The sequence below is a fragment of the Sardina pilchardus genome, chromosome 1, assembly GCF_963854185.1.
Source record: "Sardina pilchardus chromosome 1, fSarPil1.1, whole genome shotgun sequence".
Lineage (NCBI taxonomy): Eukaryota > Metazoa > Chordata > Actinopteri > Clupeiformes > Clupeidae > Sardina > Sardina pilchardus.
Genome location: NC_084994.1, coordinates 7,861,398 through 7,884,761, shown reverse-complemented (window position 1 = coordinate 7,884,761; position 23,364 = coordinate 7,861,398). Strand labels below are relative to the sequence as shown.

General features: G+C 42.2%; 1 protein-coding gene across 1 annotated transcript in view; it reads left to right on the top strand.

The window, feature by feature from the left end:
* Positions 1-8,877: 8,877 nt before the first annotated feature.
* Positions 8,878-23,364, top strand: part of LOC134076164 (NACHT, LRR and PYD domains-containing protein 3-like) — a 58,668-nt gene continuing 44,181 nt past the window's right edge. Inside the window, exon 1 of the mRNA XM_062531170.1 lies at positions 8,878-9,789. Within this exon, the coding sequence (XP_062387154.1) occupies positions 8,878-9,789 (912 nt within the window). The remainder of the gene's footprint in view (positions 9,790-23,364) is intronic.

Sequence of the window (23,364 nt, the reverse complement as noted above, 5' to 3'; positions counted from 1 at the left end):
CGCAATGGGTCTCAGAAAGGCATGTCTCAAATATGATACGCACGGCAATAAAGTTAATGTTTCCCTAGTGCTGATTTCCAGTAAGTTCCTTTACAGCTCTTGGACATGAGTCATCAACCTTTGGTTCAGCATAAGCCATATTTGATCCACCAGCTAGTTGAGGCAATAGAGACAAATACAAAAGCAAACAATATCATTTTTCATTACTGTTTATAAAACATTGAATGATTTGGCAAAAATTAACTGCCTTCACAAAGTCTGTGAATCAGTTACTAAGCAACACTGGAACATTGTGCTCCATTTGGAAGCCATCAACAACAGGATCTGGTGTCAGAATCCGATTAGATATATTAGCTCTCAAATCAGAGAAAGTAAATACGTTTTTTTATTTTTTAATTATTTTTTTACTGAAAAGGCTTATACTAGCTCAATGCAAACCAAACCAGCTAATAGGCTAACTGAAAAAAACCTACTTGGTATGGTGAAGGGCATGTAATGATGTGTTAAAGTGTAGTATTTATTTTTTTAAATTCTGACACTTTATTCATACCCAGGGTAATTTTAGATTACCAGTGCCCTGCTAAGCCCAATGTAACAGAATGCAGAACATCACTTCTATGCAATTCAACATCTTCATGGGGAGTCAATAGGCTATGTTAAAGTGACAGGCAGCAATTTCAGCAGGCCTTATCTATACAGAGGGATGAATGTGTTAAAGTGTAGGTCAACTTGTTAAGGTTAATTGTGTAAAATTCCCCCTCTCATCTATTCAACAATTATGGCATGTACTGTGCCTTAAAGAAAACAACGTCACACTAACACAGGCTTTAGTGCTGCGTGACATTATCTAAGCTGTAAAACCTTTTATTACAGCCTCTTGCAGGAGCACAGAGGTCACTCTGAAACAGCTATCAACCAGTACAGGTGGAATAAGGTGAGTGTCTTTAATAATCTTAAATGTAGTCAGAGATAGAAAATAATGCTTTTAGCTGCTTGCTTTACTCAAGGGTTGAATGTTGCCCTTGTGCTGATTTCCTGCATATCCAATGTCATGTGACCCCGTACTGGAACACATTCCAGTAACAGGGAGGCTACACCGGCACCAGTGTTGCGTGGCCCGGGCACGTGTATGAACGTCCCACCATTTTCAACGAACCCGACCGCAACTCAGACCGCAGAAATAATTAGGCTATCAAAATACTGTAGGCCTACCCGACCCGATATGCTCTTGATTAACTAATTGTAGCATTATTGAGCTATACGCAAAACTGGTATCTAACAGTCATATGCATTAAAACAAACTAGCCCTAATTATGTATAGCCTATTGCTCAGTAGTTGGGAAACTTGCATTTAGGCTACCTTTTTTTGTCCCGCGTCAGCATTCACCCGAAAATTAGGCTACTTGACTCAACATTGAAAATACTTAAGGGTGAATGAATGCCTAATTGAAGCTCTCCCAAGCATGAAATTCAGGCATAATATTATTAAGAAACACTTCATTAATGTCTTTATCAAAGAACCAAAACAAAAAACAACAAAACCCATAGGGCCCGATTGAGTGCGTCAAAACACACACACATTCTTCTCTCTTATCATTGTGCGATATGAGACCTTTATTAGCCTACACGAAAGAGCAGGCGCGGGGCTTTCCAACAAGACTAGGCACTTGTCTGTGCGATCAAGCATGATATTTTTTTGAAAAAATGTATGAAATGAAAATCAAATTGTATTAACAGTCTATAGATTTATCACAAAAGACCTGCTGTATCAATTTTGATACAAACATTTTCTGCTCGAATTTACACCAAACTACATTTTAAAAATGTAAGTAATTTTAAGTTTTTTGAACAATAAAACAAAACAGGCAAAGCTGAAAGATGTAGCAAATGTATGCGAAAACTAAAGGTGATGCTCAGGTTTAGACAAAAATATAATTAATCAATTAATGATGAAAAAGACATTAACGTGTGGCAAATAGATATTTTAGTAACAATTAACAAATATTAACAAAGGGTTGGTTATGACTTGTTTGCTACTTATAAGGACCCTTATTATGGAGTGTTACCATTTTGGGTTTTAAAATATTGATACATATGTATAGGTAGGCCTACATCTCACAATACAATCATCAAATGACGAATATCCTTGACCTTTGCATAACCATCAGGGTGCTAATGAGATTCTGCCATTTTGAACAAACCACATGTCAGAATTGTTGTAGTGCAAAAGGTATCCAACAGGGGGTAGAGGACAAGTAACAGATTGCTTTATGCAAAGTTTATCTCATGGTGACGCAATGGGTCTCAGAAAGGCATGTCTCAAATATGATACGCACGGCAATAAAGTTAATGTTTCCCTAGTGCTGATTTCCAGTAAGTTCCTTTACAGCTCTTGGACATGAGTCATCAACCTTTGGTTCAGCATAAGCCATATTTGATCCACCAGCTAGTTGAGGCAATAGAGACAAATACAAAAGCAAACAATATCATTTTTCATTACTGTTTATAAAACATTGAATGATTTGGCAAAAATTAACTGCCTTCACAAAGTCGTTTTTGAAGAGCTACAGTAGGCCGACAGTGAGTTTTGCTACAAACCTCAGTGGAGTCACGTCTCATTAGCTGATGTCACGTACAGTAAGTGCCATTTTGAACATTTACAGTGCGAAAACAAAGCTGAGGTGGTAAATCTGCTGTTGTGCTACATTCTTATACAATACCCACCAAAGAGTTCTGTGCTCATGATAAGCGTCAGGGAGGACAGTAGGTGATTGTAGAGAACAGCATGATCTTTTTTATGAGTCTGTAAATCAGTTACTAAGCAACACTGGAACATTGTGCTCCATTTGGAAGCCATCAACAACAGGGTCTGGTGTCAGAATCCGATTAGATATATTAGCTCTCAAATCATACAGGGGTCTTTGATAATGAAGGTCTCTTGGTCTAAGTATGATTCTGATGACTTGACACATCAGCTTGATGCTGTGCTATACCTAATATCCAATATTTTATGTGTATATTGAAACATGAATTCATCACACTTCAGGCTTAATCTTTCCGTTGTGCTGATTTCCACTAGTTTCATAAAGTGCCTGTACAGCTCTTGTACAGTACATGAGACATCAACCTTTGATTCAACATGAGCCATATTTGATCCAGCAGCTAGTTGAGGCAATACAATACAAAAAAATCATAATTGAATTAGGCTACTGTTTATAAAACATTGACAGATTTGGCAAAAATGAACTGCTTTCATGAAGTCATTTTCGAAGAGCTACAGTAGGCTATCCAAAAGGTCAGATTGTAGATATGTATTGGTTTAGGTCAGACAAGACAACAACAACAACTAGCAGCTCATTATTTCCTTTTAGCTGTGTGTGCTATCAAGTTAACGCACAGACACGTTTTAGGCGACAACATTTGCTTCTTAGATATCAAGTAAGTGAATGTTTATTTATGTGAGTACATTTACTTGTCTGTACAAATGATTCACAACTCTTTTACAGTATATCTAAAATTGAAAAGTGGATGGCAAAAGGGAGGAAGATCTTATTAATGTCTTGAGGGGCTAGTTTGGAATCATGATATAGCTTTTTTTCTGTGGGTAACAAGGGGTGTAGCTCTGATCCCTCAAATCATTTCTCTGTCTGAGTGGTAGTCAGAATGTTGAACTACTGCTTGTTTGGTGGTGATTTTAAGAGCTGATTTCAAAACGTTACTGACAAATAGACACATCAGATAGCTCCGTTGTAACCAAAATATGTATGAGTTTATTTGCAAAGCTTATGAACTAGTATGTTGCAACCCGGCTCAACACACAGGGCGAGTTGACCAATCACAGTCTTGTGTATAAGTCAAAATTGATTTAATGCTGGTCTGTGAATTTTAGATATTGCAAAAACATAGCCTACATTTTCTAATTCTGTATAGAGTTAATTCAATGATGGTTTTTGAAATATTGCTGAGTGTTTATCAAATGGTGGCACAGCAGGCCTATGTTTGTATTTACGGACTCCTTCACATTTTCACAGCCTAGCCCAATTTTATAGTTATTGTAATACTTGTCTTTGAAAACTGAAAGAACTTGACATTGATTAAATATTAGCGATTTGATGCCTTGCTCACATTTTGATCTGTTCTTACTAGTAGTAACCAAAACCATACAATATACTTGATGTTGTACAAGATCAGAAGGCTAGTTTGGCCCTCCTCAACACCCAGTTTCTCATGTGGGCCTTTGGGGAAATGAGTTGCTGTAAACCATCTCTGCACCCTGAGCTGACATAGAATATGCAAATGCTCAGTCCCAAACAGCAACTGACAGAAACGGTTACCTAGGTTAAGCTTTAAAACCTTTTACAACAGCTTGGAACAGGAGCTATTACTATTCGTAAACTCACTTCAAAATATTAGAATATAGAACCAGAAGAGAGAGATGACTCATACTGGCCCTCATTTATCAACAGAGCGTAGAAACCAGCGTATATCTGAGCGCAGTCTACATGGTTCTCACAATGACATTTTGCCAGCTCCATCCAAATATACTCTGTGTCAGGCCTATTAGCCTGTTTGATGCTCATCGAACCCTATGGGAATTTAACTCATAGGATTAAGATAGGGGCAGGCAGATTTTTATTTTTAAAGGCCAACTTCTTCATGGATCCAGGATACTATGCATCCTGATAAAGTTCCCTTGGCCTTTGGAATCAAAATAGCCCCACATCATCACGTACCCTTCACCATAGATAGAGATTGGCGTGGTGTTTTTTTTCCAGTTGGCCTATTAGCTGTTTGATTTGCATTGAGCTCAATGAGAGTTTTTTGTGTACAAAATGTAGGCAGTCAATCAACCGAGTTATTCAGCCAATACACTAACTTTACATTTCATCTGACATTTGTTAATACATTTAATTAAGAAATTAATATATCCAAGTGAAATAAAATATATGCCTGACTTTCCAAGGGCCCTCCCACCCCTTGGGACCCTATGCACATCCATAGAATCTACGCCTCTGTCATCCTGACCACAGGTACATAACCGACACTTACACTCGAATCAAAAGTAAAAGGTTGTATTGTCACTTCGTTGAGACATGTAACGGACAGACAGGCTTTGTTTGGATGTAAACTTCTTGGAAATTTGCTATTTTACTACAGGACGCTTGTTCGTGGTGAGTAGCCTAGTCCTACAATGCTGTTTGTTTATTCTGTTTCGTAACATTGTCTAATTATTTCGAAGGATACGACTACTGCACCCATATGGCTATAACGTTGTTTGCCTAATGGAAATTAAACTGTTAAATCAATGGTGGAAATGAAAGGAAAGGTGTGATCAAATGCACAATGTCAGCCTCATCAGAGTTCTTTGTTTTTACGATATATTGTTGAGAATTGTTGCCATTTGCCCCAGTGGACATCCGAGCAGAGCGATTTCAGTAGCCGTTGTCTTCCATCAGGCTTGTCTGTCTTTATGACATTTTAGATGGACAGCTGTATAAATTTTTCGGGGTGTGTGTTGGTCGACTTTTTTCTAGGCCATTGTGTTCTAGTCTAGGTTTATTCAGAGTTCATTTTGGATTTTGAAGAAGTCACATGTCCATTTTGTAAAATGCAGAAGTGTAAAATGGCGTTGCGCACTTCCAATTCTCGTGTATCAGCTCACACACACAAAAATGGAATGTAAACTGTTAAATCAGTGGTGGAAATGAAAGAACGGTGCACAATATCAGAGTAGCATATCTTATCAGAGTTCTTGGTTTTTATGATATATTTTTGGGGATTGTTGGCATTTGCCCCAGTGGGTGTAACGTGGTAAACTCTCTTCTTTAGATCTGCGTTGTGTTGTTGGTTGAGGAATAAATGCCGAGTCGTGTTGTACAATAGTTGGCTATCTGCAACCGTTTATTCGTTGCCCCTGACAACAAGACAGACAACAGTCAGGACCTTCGCCACTAGCCGTTCACAAGTTGATGAAATTACACCCGAAAATGTATATAACAGACTGGGTCGAATATCACAAACATGAAATTAAATGTGTACCTGACAACAAGACAGACAACAGTCAGGACCTTCGCCACTAGCCGTTCACAAGTTGATGAAATTACACTATATAAGGGAAACAAAATAAGCCTTAAAATGATCATAACGGCGACGGCGAACATGCTAATCATGTTAGATAAACGCCAGCCGATAAAAGATTAAAAACCAGTACAAAAGATGATAACAATTTGTAAACATCTACACAAACAACAATACATGTATAATTATGAAGTAATATATCTTTAGAAGGACTCATATTACAGTATATCATATAAATTAACAGAAGTGCAAATCTTTTCAACCTACCCCGAAAATGTATATAACAGACTGGAACGAATATGACGAACATTAGTTCCTAAGTAGGGTAGGGTCTCGTGCTAAGAATAGTAACAAAGTATATAACAAGTGGAATCACATATTACTCTGTTACACTCTCCCCCACTGACTTCCACTTGTGTATATATAAAAAAAAAAAAAACAACAACTACACAACAGGTCATCAGATAACAGACCTTGCAGGAAGGGGGGGGGGGGGGGGGGACATACAATCAACAATATGTCACTAAATAGGATGGTGGAACAAAAACAAATATGAAAACACTGTAGGATAAAAGAAACACAAAGCTCTCCAGTCGCAAAGACTATCCCGCGAAGGATTGGAGGTGACAGAGGGCTGCAACCCTCTCCAACCACACTCAGGTTAACATGCCGGTTACATGTTAAATACAGCCAGTGAACTTAACATTTGTACAGTATTGCATAAAACACTCAGGGCTTCCCCATTACCCAAAAATGTGTCAGTAGATTAATCATGGAAATAAAAAAATAAATAAAAAAATGTGTATATATATATACTGTGAATGAATGGAAAGGCGGTCATAAATTCATCAAAACCCTCTGTTGCAGAGATTGCATGAACCTCATAACAGGTCTCACCACCCTCCCATATCTAGTTTGGGCAGTGCGTGCACAATCACTAACCAGGGGTGGGGTAGAACTATGGGGGGAGTCAGCACACACCAATGCCTCCCTTTCACTAATGCTCTGGGTGGCTATGTGTGATGGGGAAAGATTTGAAGGGACAGTGACATATGCTGGATCATAAACTACACTGGGGGGAACAGTCCAGTTGACCACTTGATCTGTTATTGTTCCGTCCATTGAATGGACATCATCAGGGGGAACAGACATCTCTTCACTGGAAGTTGGTAGCTTTGAAACCCATGCCACAGTCCTGTCATCAGGGTCGTGTACTGAGACAGCCACAGATTCCACATCTTCATCATCTGTGCAGGATGCATCACCCTCACTGGCCATATCAGTTTCAGACCCATTGGTTAGAGGTAGGAAGTTCACTGGCAGTATCAGGTTGCGGTGGACCACTTTTTCGATCCCCGTCGTACTGTTCTTGATCCTGAATGTGTGAATCTCCTCATTCTTCTCAGTAACCACATAGATGTGACTCTCCCACCGATCAGCCAGCTTCCTCTTTCCTCGCTCACCCTTGTTGGCCAGAAGCACTCTGTCTCCGACATCCACAGGAGCACCTTTCAGCTTCTTATTGTAGAAGTTTGCTTGCCTTTTCTGTTGTTTACCAGTCGATTCTTGAGCAACCTTCATAGCCTCTGTCAGATCGCGCCTCAGGGCTTGCACGTAAGTGTCATAGTTGGTAACTTGCACATCGTGAAGGACCGACTCAAACATCATGTCGACTGGCAACCTGGGACATCTACCAAACATCAACAGGAATGGCGCATAACCGGTAGTCTCGTGTACTGTTGCATTGTAAGAGAAGGTGAGAGACTTCAGCATTTGCGGCCATCTGTGCTTGGCTCTCGGTGGTAAGGCACGGATCATGTTCCCCAGAGTCCGGTTGAACCTCTCCACACACCCATTCCCCATAGGATGGTATGGGGTTGTGTGCGACTTTTGAACACCTGCAACATGGAGCATCTCAGCTATCAGTCTGCTCTCAAAGTTAGCACCCTGGTCGGAGTGCACACGTTCAGGGAATCCATAAATGCAAAAGAAGTTATGCCAGAGCTGCCGTGCTACCCCTTCTGCTGACTGATTAGAGCACAGATACGCCTGAGCCAGTTTAGTGAAATGGTCAGTTACCACGAGCACATCCACTGACTTGTTGGATGAATCCTCTGCTGACCAGAAGTCTATGCAGACCAACTCAAGTGGTCTAGACGTAATGATATTCTCGAGGGGTGCCCTTGCTGCAGGCTCAGGTGATTTGCTGATGACACACCTTCTGCAGCACTGCACATAGTCCTTCACATCTTTGTCCATTCCATGCCAGTAGAAGCGTTGTTTCGCGATGAATAGTGTGCGCCGGCGACCTTGGTGGCCAGCCTCATCATGGACTCCGCGGAGCACTTTCTCCTTCAGAACATCAGGGACCACGTATTGAAAGGTCTTATTGTTGGAGACAATATTCTTGGAGACGCGATACAGCACTCCCATTTTGAGCATGAGTTTCTCCCAGTGCCTAAGAAGGCGGAGTACATCTGCTGTTTCGTGTGCTCTCTCTCTCCTAGATGGTCTCCGTTGCCGCCCAACAAAGTAAAGAACTCGGTCCAGGCAGGCGTCAGCACGCTGCATCTCCAACAGCTCTTGTCTGGGTAGAGCATGGACCCCTGGCTCTGAGCATGGCTGTAGGCTCTGAGTGAGCTGAGGTAGTAGGTAGGCATGAGGCCACACATGGTCGTCTTGGGACAGACATTGTCTCAGAACAGCAGACACCTCTTGTTGTGTGATGCACGAACCTTGAGATCCAGTCACAGCCATGTAGTTGGTGACCACCGTATCCGTCCAGGGTTCAGTACTGGAATGGCAAACTGGCAAAACAGCATGATGGTGACCTTCTCTGCCAGTGTCCATGGAGGGCCCAGCTCCAGTATGATTACCTCTCCTGTCAGCGTTCATGGAGGGCCCAGCTCCAGTATGATGACCTCTCCCGCCAGCGTCCATGGAGGGCCCAGCTCCAGGATGTTGACCTTCTCTGCCAGTGTCCATGGAGGGCCCAGCTCCAGGATGATTACCTCTCCTGTCAGCGCTCATGGAGGGCCCAGCTCCAGTATGATTACCTCTCCTGTCAGCGTTCATGGAGGGCCCAGCTCCAGTATGATTACCTCTCCTGTCAGCGTTCATGGAGGGCCCAGCTCCAGTATGATGACCTTCACCGCCAGCGTCCATGGAGGGCCCAGCTCCAGGATGTTGACCTTCATCGCCAGTTGTCATGGAGGGCCCAGCTCCAGTATGATTACCTCTCCTGTCAGCGTTCATGGAGGGCCCAGCTCCAGTATGATGACCTTCACCGCCAGCGTCCATGGAGGGCCCAGCTCCAGGATGTTGACCTTCATCGCCAGTTGTCATGGAGGGCCCAGCTCCAGGATGATGACCTTCACCGCCAGCGTCCATGGAGGGCCCAGCTCCAGTATGATGACCTCTCCTGTCAGCGTCCATGGAGGGCCCAGCTCCAGGATGTTGACCTTCATCGCCAGCGTCCATGGAGGGCCCAGCTCCAGGATGTTGACCACTCCCGCCATAGTCAAAAGGGTGAGAAGACCAACGGAACACATCTTGGACACAGTCAGGGTTGAGGGATCTTGCTTCCTCAAGAAGCGCACCATATGGCACTCGTGTGAGTCGGTGGAACACACTGGGCTTCACAAACGGCTCACGACTAAGAGCATCTGCTATCACATTCTTGGGACCCGGGATGTATTGGATGTTGAAGTGGTATGGAGCAAGCCTCGCCACCCATCTCTGTTCACAAGCATCCAGCTTCGGCTTTGTTAGAATATATGTCAGTGGGTTATTATCAGTCCACACTGTGAAGAATTGGCCCCGCAGCCAGTGACTGAACTTGTCACAAACTGCCCACTTGAGTGCCAAGAACTCCAGTCTGTGTGCAGGATATCTTGACTGAGCATAGTTCAGTGATTTGCTGGCGAATGCTATTGGTCGTGCAACCTCTTCGTCTCCACCCACCTGTGAGAGCACAGCTCCCAGTCCATTGCTTGATGCATCAACAGACAACAGAAAGGGTTTGGTGAAGTCTGGGTGTGCCAGCGTGACTCTATCCAGCAATGCCTGTTTCAGAACATTGAACGACTCACTGCACTCAGGGGTCCAATCAACAGAAGTCAACTGTCTTTGTATGGTTGGCCTCCTTCGGCCTTTACCATGCCGTGGCTTCTTCATGCCTGAGGTAAGGTTGAACAGAGGTTTGCTGATGCGAGAACAGCCTTCAATGAACTGTTGATAGAAGACCACCATCCCAAGAAACGACCTGACCTTTGATGGGGAAGGGATGTCTGAGCCATGTTCCATGAGGTCTTGCTCGGTGATATCAACTATGGCTTTGACCTTTTCTGGATCTGTGGAGACCCCATCACTGCTCACAATATGTCCCAAGAACTTCACAGACCGTCTCATGAAATGGCACTTTCTCTGAGACAATTTCAAGTTATGGGTCCTGAGTCTCTCAAAGACCATCTCAAGCCGTTGTAGAGCAAGTTGTTCATTGGGAGCAAAGACAAGGACATCATCAAGGTAACACAGGAGGCTCAGGAAGTTCTGATCCCCGAAGACGGACATCATCATCCTCATGAATGTTGCAGGACTGTTGCATAGTCCCTGCGGTAGCCTGTTATATTCATACAGCCCAAAGGGCGAGGTGAATGCAGTGAATCTCCGATCTTGTTCATGGACCTCCACATTATAGTAGCCCGAAGTCAGGTCCATAGTAGAAAAGAAGGCATTTCCCCCAAGAGCGGCTAGAGCGTCTGCTTGATGAGGGAGTGGATGTGCATCTTTGATAGTGCGTGCGTTCAGCCAACGGAAGTCAGTGCAAAGCCTTAAATCACCATTCTTTTTCCATACTAATACAAGAGGGGATGCGTATTCACTTGTTGACTTCCTGATGATGTCACATTCCTCCATTTCATCCAATGCCTTGCGCAGCTTCTCATAATGTGAAGGAGAGAGCCGACGATATGGGAGTCTGAAGGGTTTTGTGTCACTGAGGTGAATACGGTGTACAAATCCTTCGGCTTTACCACAGTCTAGTTTATGACGTGAGAAAACTGACTCATATCTGGTCAGCAGATCAACTAATTTCTCCTTCCAGTATGGGGATAAATGACTAGAGTCAACATCAATATCCTGCAGGCCCAAACTTTCTAACACTGGACTACCAGATCCATCCGAAGGGCAGGAGCTGCCTACAGTTAGACTCTTCACACTACTGCAGGTAGACTGATCAGCAGCCTTGGCTATACAGCACTGAACATCAGTAATTTGTTTCTCTGTGAAGTAGGAGCTGTCACAGTCAAAATCTTCCAAAGCAACACAGGGGTAGACATCTGCAAGCTTGCAGTTGCGCCTCAGAGTAACTGACTTTGATGAGGGATTTATTACCTTCACTGGGACCCAGCCATCCCCCCATAATGGTGTAACAATTCTCCCCACCAACACAGTCCTCGGCATTGTGCGTGCCATACTAGATTCTACAATGACTGTACTACCAGCAGAAAGGCATGTGCCCTTGGGTAGCCTGCCCCACACTAAATGTTCATGCATTGGTTCAAGCACGACAGCGTGTTTGATCTGAACAGTTCCCACTTTTTCAGGCATAGCTCCTCCTCTCCACTTCTCCACGCATGACAAGAGCTGCAGTAGATTTTCCTCGTTTGTATCCTTTCGACCTGAGGTCAACATCTTTTCCCAGTCTCCTGATGCTTTCTTCACATGTATTAGATGTTTGATCACATTGCTGCCCAATATAAGGTCATCACTTTGTCCATCAACAATGAGGGTTGGAACTGAGACGCTGCAGTCAAACACTTCCATCTGAAGGACACACACTCCAACAGGGTTTGTCTTCAGTCCACCGCAACCAACTAAGGTGATAGACGTAGGAGATAATGCATCAGGTGTAAACATGTCGGCTTTCTCAAGCAAGGAAAGTGCATGTGAACTCAGAGTGCATGCCATGGATCCACTATCAACCATAGCTTTAAGGTTTACAGTGCCCTGAACTAAAACATTAGTGTAAAATAAATTGTCATGGGTGTTTAGTCTCTGTGTATTTTGATATATTACTTGGGACATATCTTCGACTGAATCACAAAACTGAGAGTAAACTGATTTCAAATCAACATCATCACACATTGGGGATTTGCTTTTAGGCCCACCACTGGTCCCCTCCACATGTGGGCCGTCTAGTTTTCCTGCAGATGAGGAATACTGCTGTTTGGCTGCGCAGATTGTGAGTGGGACTGAGGGGCTACTGTACATGCTGAAGCTGTGTGGCCAGGTGCATAACATACAAAGCACAGACGATGGGTACGGCAGTGGTCAACTGTGCTGTGGCTTGCCTCTCCACAGATTCGACAAGGGCCATGTGATCTGTCAGCATCTCGTGGCCTCCGATGGAATCTACGCGGGCCATTGTGTTGAAGGGAACCCTGCGCCAGGACTTGTTCCAGTAAGGAAATAACACGTTCTAAAGACTGACTTTCTGTGGTCGGCGTGTTAGCTGGTTTTGGCTGTACGGCAAGAGGTTGTTCTGCAGCCTGGGCGTATGAGTGCAACACTTCTGAGGGCCTAACAGGGGGTGGTGCACTACAAGTAGATCGCTGCTTGAGTCTGTGTTCTCTCTGAAATTCGTCAATCCTCACCTGCACTTCACCTGCAGTCCACTCTTCTAAGGGCTTGCACCTGAACACCAGGGCGAGTTCAGGATCAGGACAATGACGGATGAACATCACTGTTACCTCTCGGGTTGGGTTGTCAAGAGTTTTACCCTGTCTCTTCAAAGCTTCCTCAGTTGTGTCAACAGCTTTGTTGAGCCGGATCCAGTAATCAAAAGACAGCTCATTGCGAAAAGGAAGAGTGGCATAGAAGTCAGCCAGGGGCATGCAGGAGGACACTGTCTCGCCAAAATGCTGTTTTAGAATGTCAAATATTGGTCTTGGGCCTTCACTAAGGATGACTAAGGGGTTGCTTCTCAGTCCAATTCTAACCACATCGCGGGCCTTCCCTTGTAGTCTACTCAGCACTTCATCAGCCTGGTCTTCTAAGTTAACATCTCTTTTTTTTAGGTAGCCTCTAACATACTCCTCCCACTCATGTATGGACACACCCTCCTTGCCATCTCCTCTGAATATGACTGGCTCTTTCACTTCAGATTTAACTATAAGATTAACCCTGGGCAGGTCAGCAGATTTGGGGTTATTTAAATTGACCGTTGGCACACTCGGACTAGGGGAGCCTAAACCTCTGGATTCAAGGCAGTTGACAATGTTGTCACTAATACTGCTCCCTAACTGTTTCACAATATCACTGATCAGTTCCATAGTAACATTGTTATGAATAGGAGAGCCCATGAAATCACTATGGCCAATATGTGGGGGAGTGTGTGTTTGTGTGTCTTCTCCATAGTCTGCAAAGGGTGTAGAAGTAGTAGGCCCGTTCCTAATAATACCACCTACAGAGGGCATGGGGTTAAACATGTGCACTGCCCGCCCTCTACCACGGTAAGAGTATCTAGACCCATTCCTGTCAAACCCATCCATTCTAAAATTAATAATAATAGTGAAATAATAATAACAATAGATGTAAACCAATGGAGAAAGAAAGGGGGGAGAAATGTATAGGCTATATATAGTATATTCACTATCTCATTTATATATAAATCTGATTCAATATAAAATCACAAGTCTCAGGGAAAATATAAATATTATCACAACCAATGTAAATAGTAACGTAACTTCCTTAACAAAATCAAGGTCTGTGCTCTGCGGTGCGTAGTGACGTCACACCAATTCTAAAGAGCAACCCAAGTATCTAGGCTACCTCCACTCGCACTCAGTCGGAGCTTGGAGACAGGTTACGCCGGCGGTGGCCACAAAACTTCTCGTAGTCCGTCCAGCGACGAGTGAAGGAGGATCACGGCACCAGTTGTAACGTGGTAAACTCTCTTCTTTAGATCTGCGTTGTGTTGTTGGTTGAGGAATAAATGCCGAGTCGTGTTGTACAATAGTTGGCTATCTGCAACCGTTTATTCGTTGCCCCTGACAACAAGACAGACAACAGTCAGGACCTTCGCCACTAGCCGTTCACAAGTTGATGAAATTACACCCGAAAATGTATATAACAGACTGGGTCGAATATCACAAACATGAAATTAAATGTGTACCTGACAACAAGACAGACAACAGTCAGGACCTTCGCCACTAGCCGTTCACAAGTTGATGAAATTACACTATATAAGGGAAACAAAATAAGCCTTAAAATGATCATAACGGCGACGGCGAACATGCTAATCATGTTAGATAAACGCCAGCCGATAAAAGATTAAAAACCAGTACAAAAGATGATAACAATTTGTAAACATCTACACAAACAACAATACATGTATAATTATGAAGTAATATATCTTTAGAAGGACTCATATTACAGTATATCATATAAATTAACAGAAGTGCAAATCTTTTCAACCTACCCCGAAAATGTATATAACAGACTGGAACGAATATGACGAACATTAGTTCCTAAGTAGGGTAGGGTCTCGTGCTAAGAATAGTAACAAAGTATATAACAAGTGGAATCACATATTACTCTGTTACACTGGCATCCTTTGTCTTCCATCAGGCTTGCCTGTCTATGAGACTTTTCAGATGAGCTACTTTACATTTTTCGGGGTGTGTATTGGTCGACTAGGCCATACATTGTGTTCTAGTTTAAGTTTATTCAGAGTTCATTTTTGATTTTGAAGAAGTCACGTGTCCATTTTGTAAAATGCAGAAGTGCAAAATGACGTCAGCGTTGCACACTTCCAATTCTTGTGTATCAGCTCACACACAACAAAGTAGAGTAGATGATCCCACATCACATCTGTAATGAGGATTGTGATGTAGCTTACTGTTCCCTTCCCATACGATCAGGAGTGTAGTGGTAAAACGAGAGGTGTAAAATAACTGAATCCTTTGATCACGTGTACTGTGCCATGTGGTATCGGATTTTTTAAAACATTTAGATGATGATGGAGGTTATTGTCCAATGATTAAGAATACCGATGGTTCCTGTAGACCAGAATAGATCTACATATAGTGAGTGTGGTTAATGCAGTGATTTTTGAATGTTAAGAGTTGGAATTGGTGAAGAAACTCTTCTGAGAGGTGGCTAAACTCCATTTCTGAAATTTCAGAGGTGGATGAATTGTGTGTGTTTAGCGTCCACTACAGCCCTGCAAACGATAATCCAAAAGACAGATTTGTACTTTGGGTATCTCTCTCTCGCTCTCTCTCTCTCTCTCTCTCTCTCTCTCTCTCTCTCTCTCTCTCTCTCTCTCTGTGCACATTGGTGTGTCTGTCTGCCAGCAGAAGTGATGTCATCTGTGGATTTGATTATTTGATTGTGTGGACTGGTGGTGCCTACACTCTAAAAAATGCCAAGTTATTTTCTCAACCCAATACAAATGACTGGACTGGTGGAGTCCTATGTGCCTATGCAGATAACACTGGACTCAGGCAGCACACATTGCTTTTCTGTGAACCTGAAAGATGCAGCTTACGTGACTATGTGCTCGTCTTGGGTTTTTCTGTGGACCTGACAGTTGTAGTCTACGTGACTATGTGCTTGTGCAAATGTCTGGGGTTTTTCTGTGGACCTGACAGTTGTAGCCTACGTGACAAATGAGATGTAGCCTATATGGCGAAAGATCTTTGCAGGAAGAGACTTGTTAAGAACCTTGTAGCTGATGATTTACCTAGCAAACATGTGATGCAATTGAAATTATTAACTGGGTCTCAATGAACAGTAACAGCTCCATGCTTATGTCTCTTAGTAGTGACTCTCCCACTTGCAGTGTGAATGATTAAACAAGATATAATGACGCAAATGATAATGAATAATAACTTGTATTCATACAGATTATTCAGGGTTCATACACATTTCCACCAGAGAATTTCCATGACTTTTCCATGACTTTTTCACAAATTTCCATGACCTTCTATTTCTCAAAACCTCACATCAACTAGTGCTACATTAATAATAGATATGACGCGTCAGATAACGCAATGGTTACCTAGAAGGAATGCTCTCAAAACGTAAAAATTTGCCAATCGGTTGTGACGCAAGTGTGAGACATGACCTGCCCAAATGAGATAAGTTTCTGAGTTGAATTGGATGAAGCAAATTTCCATGACTTTTCCAAAACTTTTGGGGTGTTTTTTTGTTTTCCAAAACCTTTCCAGGCCTGGAAATTGGCATTTTTAAATTCCATAACTTTTCCAGGTTTTTTAAAAACGTATGAACCCTGATTAGGCTATTTTTTTATTTATTTTTATCCAGTGCAGGCAGATTTACTGGCGTGACACCCTTCCTGTTTTACATATCCAGTGCAGCCACAATACATCACAACACATCTTAATCACGGCACAATAAAGTACCACATGTACAGTCATGGCTGAAATTGTTGGCACCCATGCTAAAGTGAGCTTTCGCCATTATGAGCTTATCATTACTATTCTCAGCGAGCGCATCCTTATTTTTTCCGGCGCAAATGTACGTTCTCTAGATAGGAGATGATATCGCGCCCTAATGGCCATGTCAGGGAAGAGAAAAGGTGTGGTCCGGCGCAAAGCTCGCCAGTCACTAATATATGGATGCAGAAAGTAAGTGCGCCACTGACCAGGAAAAACCTAGTCGGGAATCATTCACGCATAGCTGAAAGGCTATTTTATGAGCGCATGAGGCTTGGGGATATGGAAGAGTGCACAGTGCGTGCACGAACCCTACTACTTTTATCAGCAGGAGCGCGCAGCCCGAATATAGTTAAATAATATTTGTCTGTTTCTTGGTTTTAGGTTTGTGTATTGGTCAGCAAAAAGTAGCCTACATAGCATAACAACATCAACATGCAACAATACAACAACAATGTCTAACAGTGACCTGCTCATTTAGACAACATTACACAGCCCTATGGCTAAGTTACCTTTAGTTTTGTTCTAGCGTACCTTTAACACTAGAAGCGCCGGGCCGTTCTGACCCACTTATACCTAGAAGTGCCGCGCCCCGGTCATTTGACCGCTTTGACGACCTACTAGAAGCGCCGTGCTGGTGTGAACTACTTAAAGCGTGGCTGAGGCGGTCAAAAGACCGCTGAGTCCTTAGACTGGGAGGCTGTTACTTACACATAATGATATCTAGATGGCGCTTGGTGCACAAATCAAATCGTTTGGTCATAAATTCAGTTTGCACTAAGCCATGTGTCATTCGTATCAGACTGTGTTGTTGATAGTCTGTGGTTGTTTCATTGACATACAGCACGTTTGAGTTATCTGTTCATTTATTTGTGTTGATTTGTGTTGTTTGAGGTAAAAACTCTGGAAGAGTTCTTGAACAAACCTTAAGCAAACTTGACTTTCAACTTTTTCATAGTATTTCATTTTTTATATTTCGTTTTTACATTTTGTATGCTACTTAGAAATGTTATTTATAGGCTATTTTAAAACGGAGGCATGCGTTCTGTGATCAGGAGCCTGACCCGACGGGAGGGGAAGGATGAAAAATGTCAACCCAACACCGGTGTTGTTGGATCTCGAGATCACCGGCCCGCAGTTCGTGTTTGGGCAGATAATCTAAGCTCTAAAATGAATGGGTGGCTAGTTCTAATTCACTCCCCAAATTCACTTATATTCATTTAATAGGTAATATGTTCGCGCCGCCGAAAATGATTGGACCTGGAACAAAGAGCCTAACCTAGTCTGGTTTCAATTACACAGTAGCCAGGATTTCATGCCGCATTTTACAGGCTACCGCGGCTACTTTCTAAAACAATTTTCATTCTTGTAGGGTCTCGCTACCTCGGAGGGAGGGAGATAGAGAGAGCACCTAGCAGGCATAGGCGCGAGAAGTAGCATAATTAAAAATGACGAGTGAAAGATGTTCTCCGTAACTGCAAATGCAGTTCCCACACATAGACTAATTTGCACCATGTAGCACCGCATTATGTAATAACACCGCATTATGTAATAATGTAATAAATGTGCACGCCATTATGTAATAATTGCCGCATTCTGTAACAATCTGCCGCATTATGTAATAAACTATTTGAATGCAATATGTAACACATCTTGCTGCATTATGTAAAAAGTTATTACATATTGCGGTTGCTACTACATAATGCGGGTGTTGCGTTTTTTTTTTTTTTGCCAAATGTAACAATTGGTGCATTATGTAATAACCAACCGAAATCGACATTTTCATTGAATAAAAACAGCCTAATAATGTGTTTTTTACTCAAAATTAATGCTTACAAATAAGTATCAATTTAACGATGCAATTAAGTATTTAAGCAACTAAATGAAAAACAATTCAGCTGCAACATACAGCCTAACACACTGATCACACAATGGAACTGCAGAATAATAAGTGAATTTTAACAATGTTCTTTACCTACAGTAAAACAGGCCATGACTCACATTTCACACACATATAGCCAAACTATCAGTATATAGAGGGAACTGCTGAAGCGGCTGCACCGTAGGTGCAAGGCCTCATTGTTTTTGCTCAGATTAAATTTCTTCCGGGCCACGTTTTGCCTTTTTTTCACCAACTTGGCATGCTCTGAAACTTTTGAAATTTGGCAGCTATGTGTGGAATTGGTAACACTACTAAGTGACAGAGCTCTGGCCAAGGATGTGGCTCAGGGACTCTATAGCGCCACCTAACGTGTTGTCTGTTGTGGTAGACACATACATTCATGGAAATGGCCCAGATTTGGTGGATATGTGTGTTCTATTAAATTCAATTTTACATTTAAACTTAATAGTGAATCTTTGAAGAAGAATTTGAGTTATGATTATGATTTTTGCACATCACATATTTTGAAACACTCTCCTAGACCTAGACAGTTTATCGAAATCATGTCATATAAGCTGTAAAATGATCTTGAGCGGTTTCTCAAGAGGAATTGCGACCAGATTTTTTAATTTTGGAAGTAAATATTGAAATGGCGAAATTTAGAATTATGGCGTCTTATTAACAAACAGGAAGTTGGTGTTATAGGCAGAAAAAAGTTTTTGAATTGGATGTAACCTGGCAGCTATATGTGGAATTGCTTCTGCTAGTCGGAGACAGAGCTCTGGCCTAAGGTGTGGCTTTGGGTCTCTATAGCGCCACCCAGCAGCACGTTATCTGTTGTGGTTGACACAAACATTCACGAAAATGAACCAAATTTGGTGGGCACATGTGTTATTGCTATCGCTATTCAGAGACAGAGCTCTGGCCTAGGGTGTGGCTTAGGGACTCTATAACGCCACCTAGCGTGTTGTCTGTTGTGGTTGACACATACATTCACAAAATCAACCAAATTTGGTGGGCTTGTGTATTATTGCTGCCGCTAGTCAAAGACAGAACTCCGGCCTCGGGTGTGGCTTAGGGACTCTATAGCGCCACCTAGCGAATTGTCTGTTGTGGTTGACACATACATTCACGAAAATGAACCAAATTTGGTGGGCATGTGTTTTGCTATAGCTATTCAGAGACAGAGCTCTGGCCTAGGGTGTGGCAGGGACTCTCTAGCGCCACCTAATGTGTTACCTGTTGTGGTTGACACATACATTCACGAAAATGAATCAAATTTGGTGAGCTTGTGTGTTATTGCTGCCGCTAGTCAGACACAGAGCTCTGGCCTAGGGTGTGGCTTAGGGACTCTATATCGCCACCTAGCGCATTGTCTGTTGTGGTTGATACATTTACGAAAATGAGCCACAATTGGTGGGCATGTGTGTTATTGCTACAGCTAGCCAGGGATAGAGCTCTGGCCTAGGGTGTGGCTTAGGGACTCTATAGCGCCACCTAGCACATTGTCTATTATGGTTGACACATTAATTCACGACAATTAGGTAGGCTTGTGTGTTATTGCTGCAGTTAGGCTTAGTTCACACTGGCAGTCGAAATCCGATGTCTTGCATATCCGATCAGAATCTGATCTTTCTGACTGACTGTTCTCATGGCCTGGCGCACACGCTGAATCAATCAATTAATCACTTCCGTCACTCAGAATTACTTTGCAATTGTTTGTCGCAGTGCAAATGACGAAAGGGATATGTTGAAATCCTATTCAAGTGGTTCGACTGTTCAGATTGAGTCATATCCGATAGTAAGTGATACTGAAACCACCTTCGTATGTGGTGCGAATCAGCATTGTAAAAATCGCATTTCATGCGGTTTTGTGCAGTTCAGACTACCCAAAATTCAAGCTATATACAATCCAGATAAGCAAAAAATCGGATTTCGACTGCCAGTGTGAACTAAGCCTTAGTCAGAGACAGAGCTCTGGCCTAGGCTGTGGCTTAGGGACTCTATAACGCCACCTAGCCTGTTGTCTGTTGTGGTTGACACATACATTGATGAAAATTAACCAAATTTGGTGGGCATGTGTGTTGCTAATGCACATGCCCACCAACAAGTACGTATTTCTTTTATACAGTAGATTCCGAAATGTCCTGGCCCGCCATCACCGCTTGCGGCTATATTTATTATTATTAATTTTGTTTTGTTGTACTCAGTGGCGGACCGTGCGTTCAGCAATTAGGCCTTCAATAATTGCTATTTTTTGTCAAAAAATAAATAAATTAGGGGGGCGTTGCGGGGGGATCCCCCCGCAGATTTTTTTTACATTACAAGGTTAAAATGTGCAATTTCCCTGCATTTCACAGTGGGAGAGAAACGTTTTCTCTTTCTAACGCAAGTCAGTGTAGCCTATCACTATTTTCGTTACATAAACAAATACGTCCGAGCTGAATTCCGCATTGTTTATTGGTAAACATAACATCTTTATTGGGACCTGGCCATTATCCTTATGAGCAGCATGGGTTTGAGCAGACTAGGCCCTACTTGAAATATTCAGGCCATCGGCTTACTTGCTTCAGACTGTTTCTAGAGCTCTTCTATTTAGCTGTAGCGTGTACAGTGCAATTATTTTAGGTTGCTTCGCTGCTGCTCCGATTACTCAAAAGCTAGTCATGTGGAACTACAGGGCTAGGCTATCCTACAGTCAGTATCTTTGCTACAGTGTTTGCCAAACCTTCACGGTACACTATGAGAAATGTCTCAACAGAAAATGTCACAGCACACCACCCATGATATTAAACATATAAGTCACAAAACGTATTGCCCTAATGTTGCCACTGCTTGTTGGCTACTTCAAAATGCCATAGGCATTGGCATTAATTGCCAGCTCACGTTATGGCCATGCCACGGATTTCACCAATAATTTCCACAAAACTCAAAGAGATCAAGAGTCGGACTAAACTAGCAGGGCAGTAGACTGGCAGTAAACCAGACCTTGGAGGGCAGGGAATCAAATGACAGTTTGACATGCCGATCCCGACAGCTTCACCAAAGTCTCATCAACTCGCACACAACTTCAAGCTAGCATACAATCTAGTCGTACCAAGCTAACAATCTAGTCGTAACCAAGCAGCACTAAAACACGTTTGTTATATAGTAAAGGGCCAGATAACAAGCATCTATTTCAAGTCTTATGTTATGAAATAAACATGAAACAAAACGTACCAATTTCTGCATAGTGACCAGCTACGTGCAGAGAGTTATAGCTGACTTTATGTGTAGCACTAACGATATCTGCTAGTCCAGCTGACACTATAGCCTACATTATTTTTGCTTAATGGTTTATTTACTATTCATAACTATAACCATAGTCATGTCAGTATGACACATTTATTTATCCATTGAAGTCCAGTCTGATTCTGACACTGGCACAAGATGTTCCTCACATCAAGCCATAGACAGTAAACGCCTCAAACAGCGTTAACATTTTGTGATGAACGATTCCGGGTATTCTTTTCGAACATTGCAGGCCTAGCTGCAGTCAGACCTGCCTACCTCGCCATAATAGGTCGATTTGATTGGCTAATTAGTCAGATGTAGCCATCAATCAACCCGAATCCAAATATATGATTTCTAATGGTTGCTTAGGTACCGTAAACGCAGTGATTCCTTGTGAAGGCCTGATGCGGGCCTTAACAAGGGAACTCATGGGATTGGATGAAAATATATCGCACACTCTCGCTATTTGTTCAGACAGTCTGTCAATCAAATCACATAGCCGACAGCGGTAGTAGTCGAGAACGATCGGGGAAGGAGAATCAGGAGCAAATAATAAATGGTTAAGTAAAATGTTATTAAAGACACTAGTATTTTTCATTCGTTTGGAAATAGTTAGGCCTTCAGAGAAGGCCTTGAAGGCCCTGACGGTCCGCCACTGGTTGTACTACAAACTAAGCAGGATTTAGACTGAGATACTGTGTCCTCAATGAACTTGAAAAGAAAACCTTAACCTTTTATGATAATATGTGTTAGCTTAGCTTATGGTTGGCTATGTCATAGCTCTAACTTAGCCAATAATATAATAATATCTGACAACAGAAAACAGAATGCATAGCACACCCATCTTGCCTACAGAATTGCTGTCATTCATCATCCAGTTGACAATAAATTGGTTAACTATCAGAAGCACTTAACCTCCAAACTTGATCTCATGACTAATATGACTGCAAATATTAATTGAAAAGAACCCCTTGTGCGTTTAAATGAGCACAACCAAAGTTAAAAGGTGGATTGTTACAATGTAAGCTGAGCAATAGTTGACATACTGTCCTCTTACTTAGCATTTTTGAGCAAAATACACATTATCATGCTGTTTTTAATCAACGAAAATGTAAATTTTTGGTTGGTTACTACATAATGCACCAATTGTTACATTTGGCAACAAAAAAAAACCGCAACCCCCGCATTATGTAGTAACAACCGCAATATGTAATAACTTATTACATAATGCAGCAAAATGTATTACATATTGCGTTCAAGAAGTTTATTACATAATGCGGCAGATATTACAAAATGCGGCAATTATTACATAATGGCGTGCACATTTATTACATTATTACATAATGCGGTGTTATTACATAATGCGGTGCTACACACCGGCCGCCACATAATATTGCGTTTCGTTATTCTTTTTTATTTATTTATTTTTTTAACGCTATTGAAAAACACACAGCATTCGTTAAACTGAATTTAACGCAATGACGCACAGAAGACGACTAGCTAAATTACTGTTAGATCCATTTAGCATCATTAGTAGGCTATGCTGCAGACATTTGATTAAAACTCTTGCATTCAAGTTGACTGACCATCTCAATACCAATGTTTTTCAACTCCAAGACTTAAAGGGGCCTGTCCCAAGGAGAAAAAGTATTAACTTACTGAACAGAA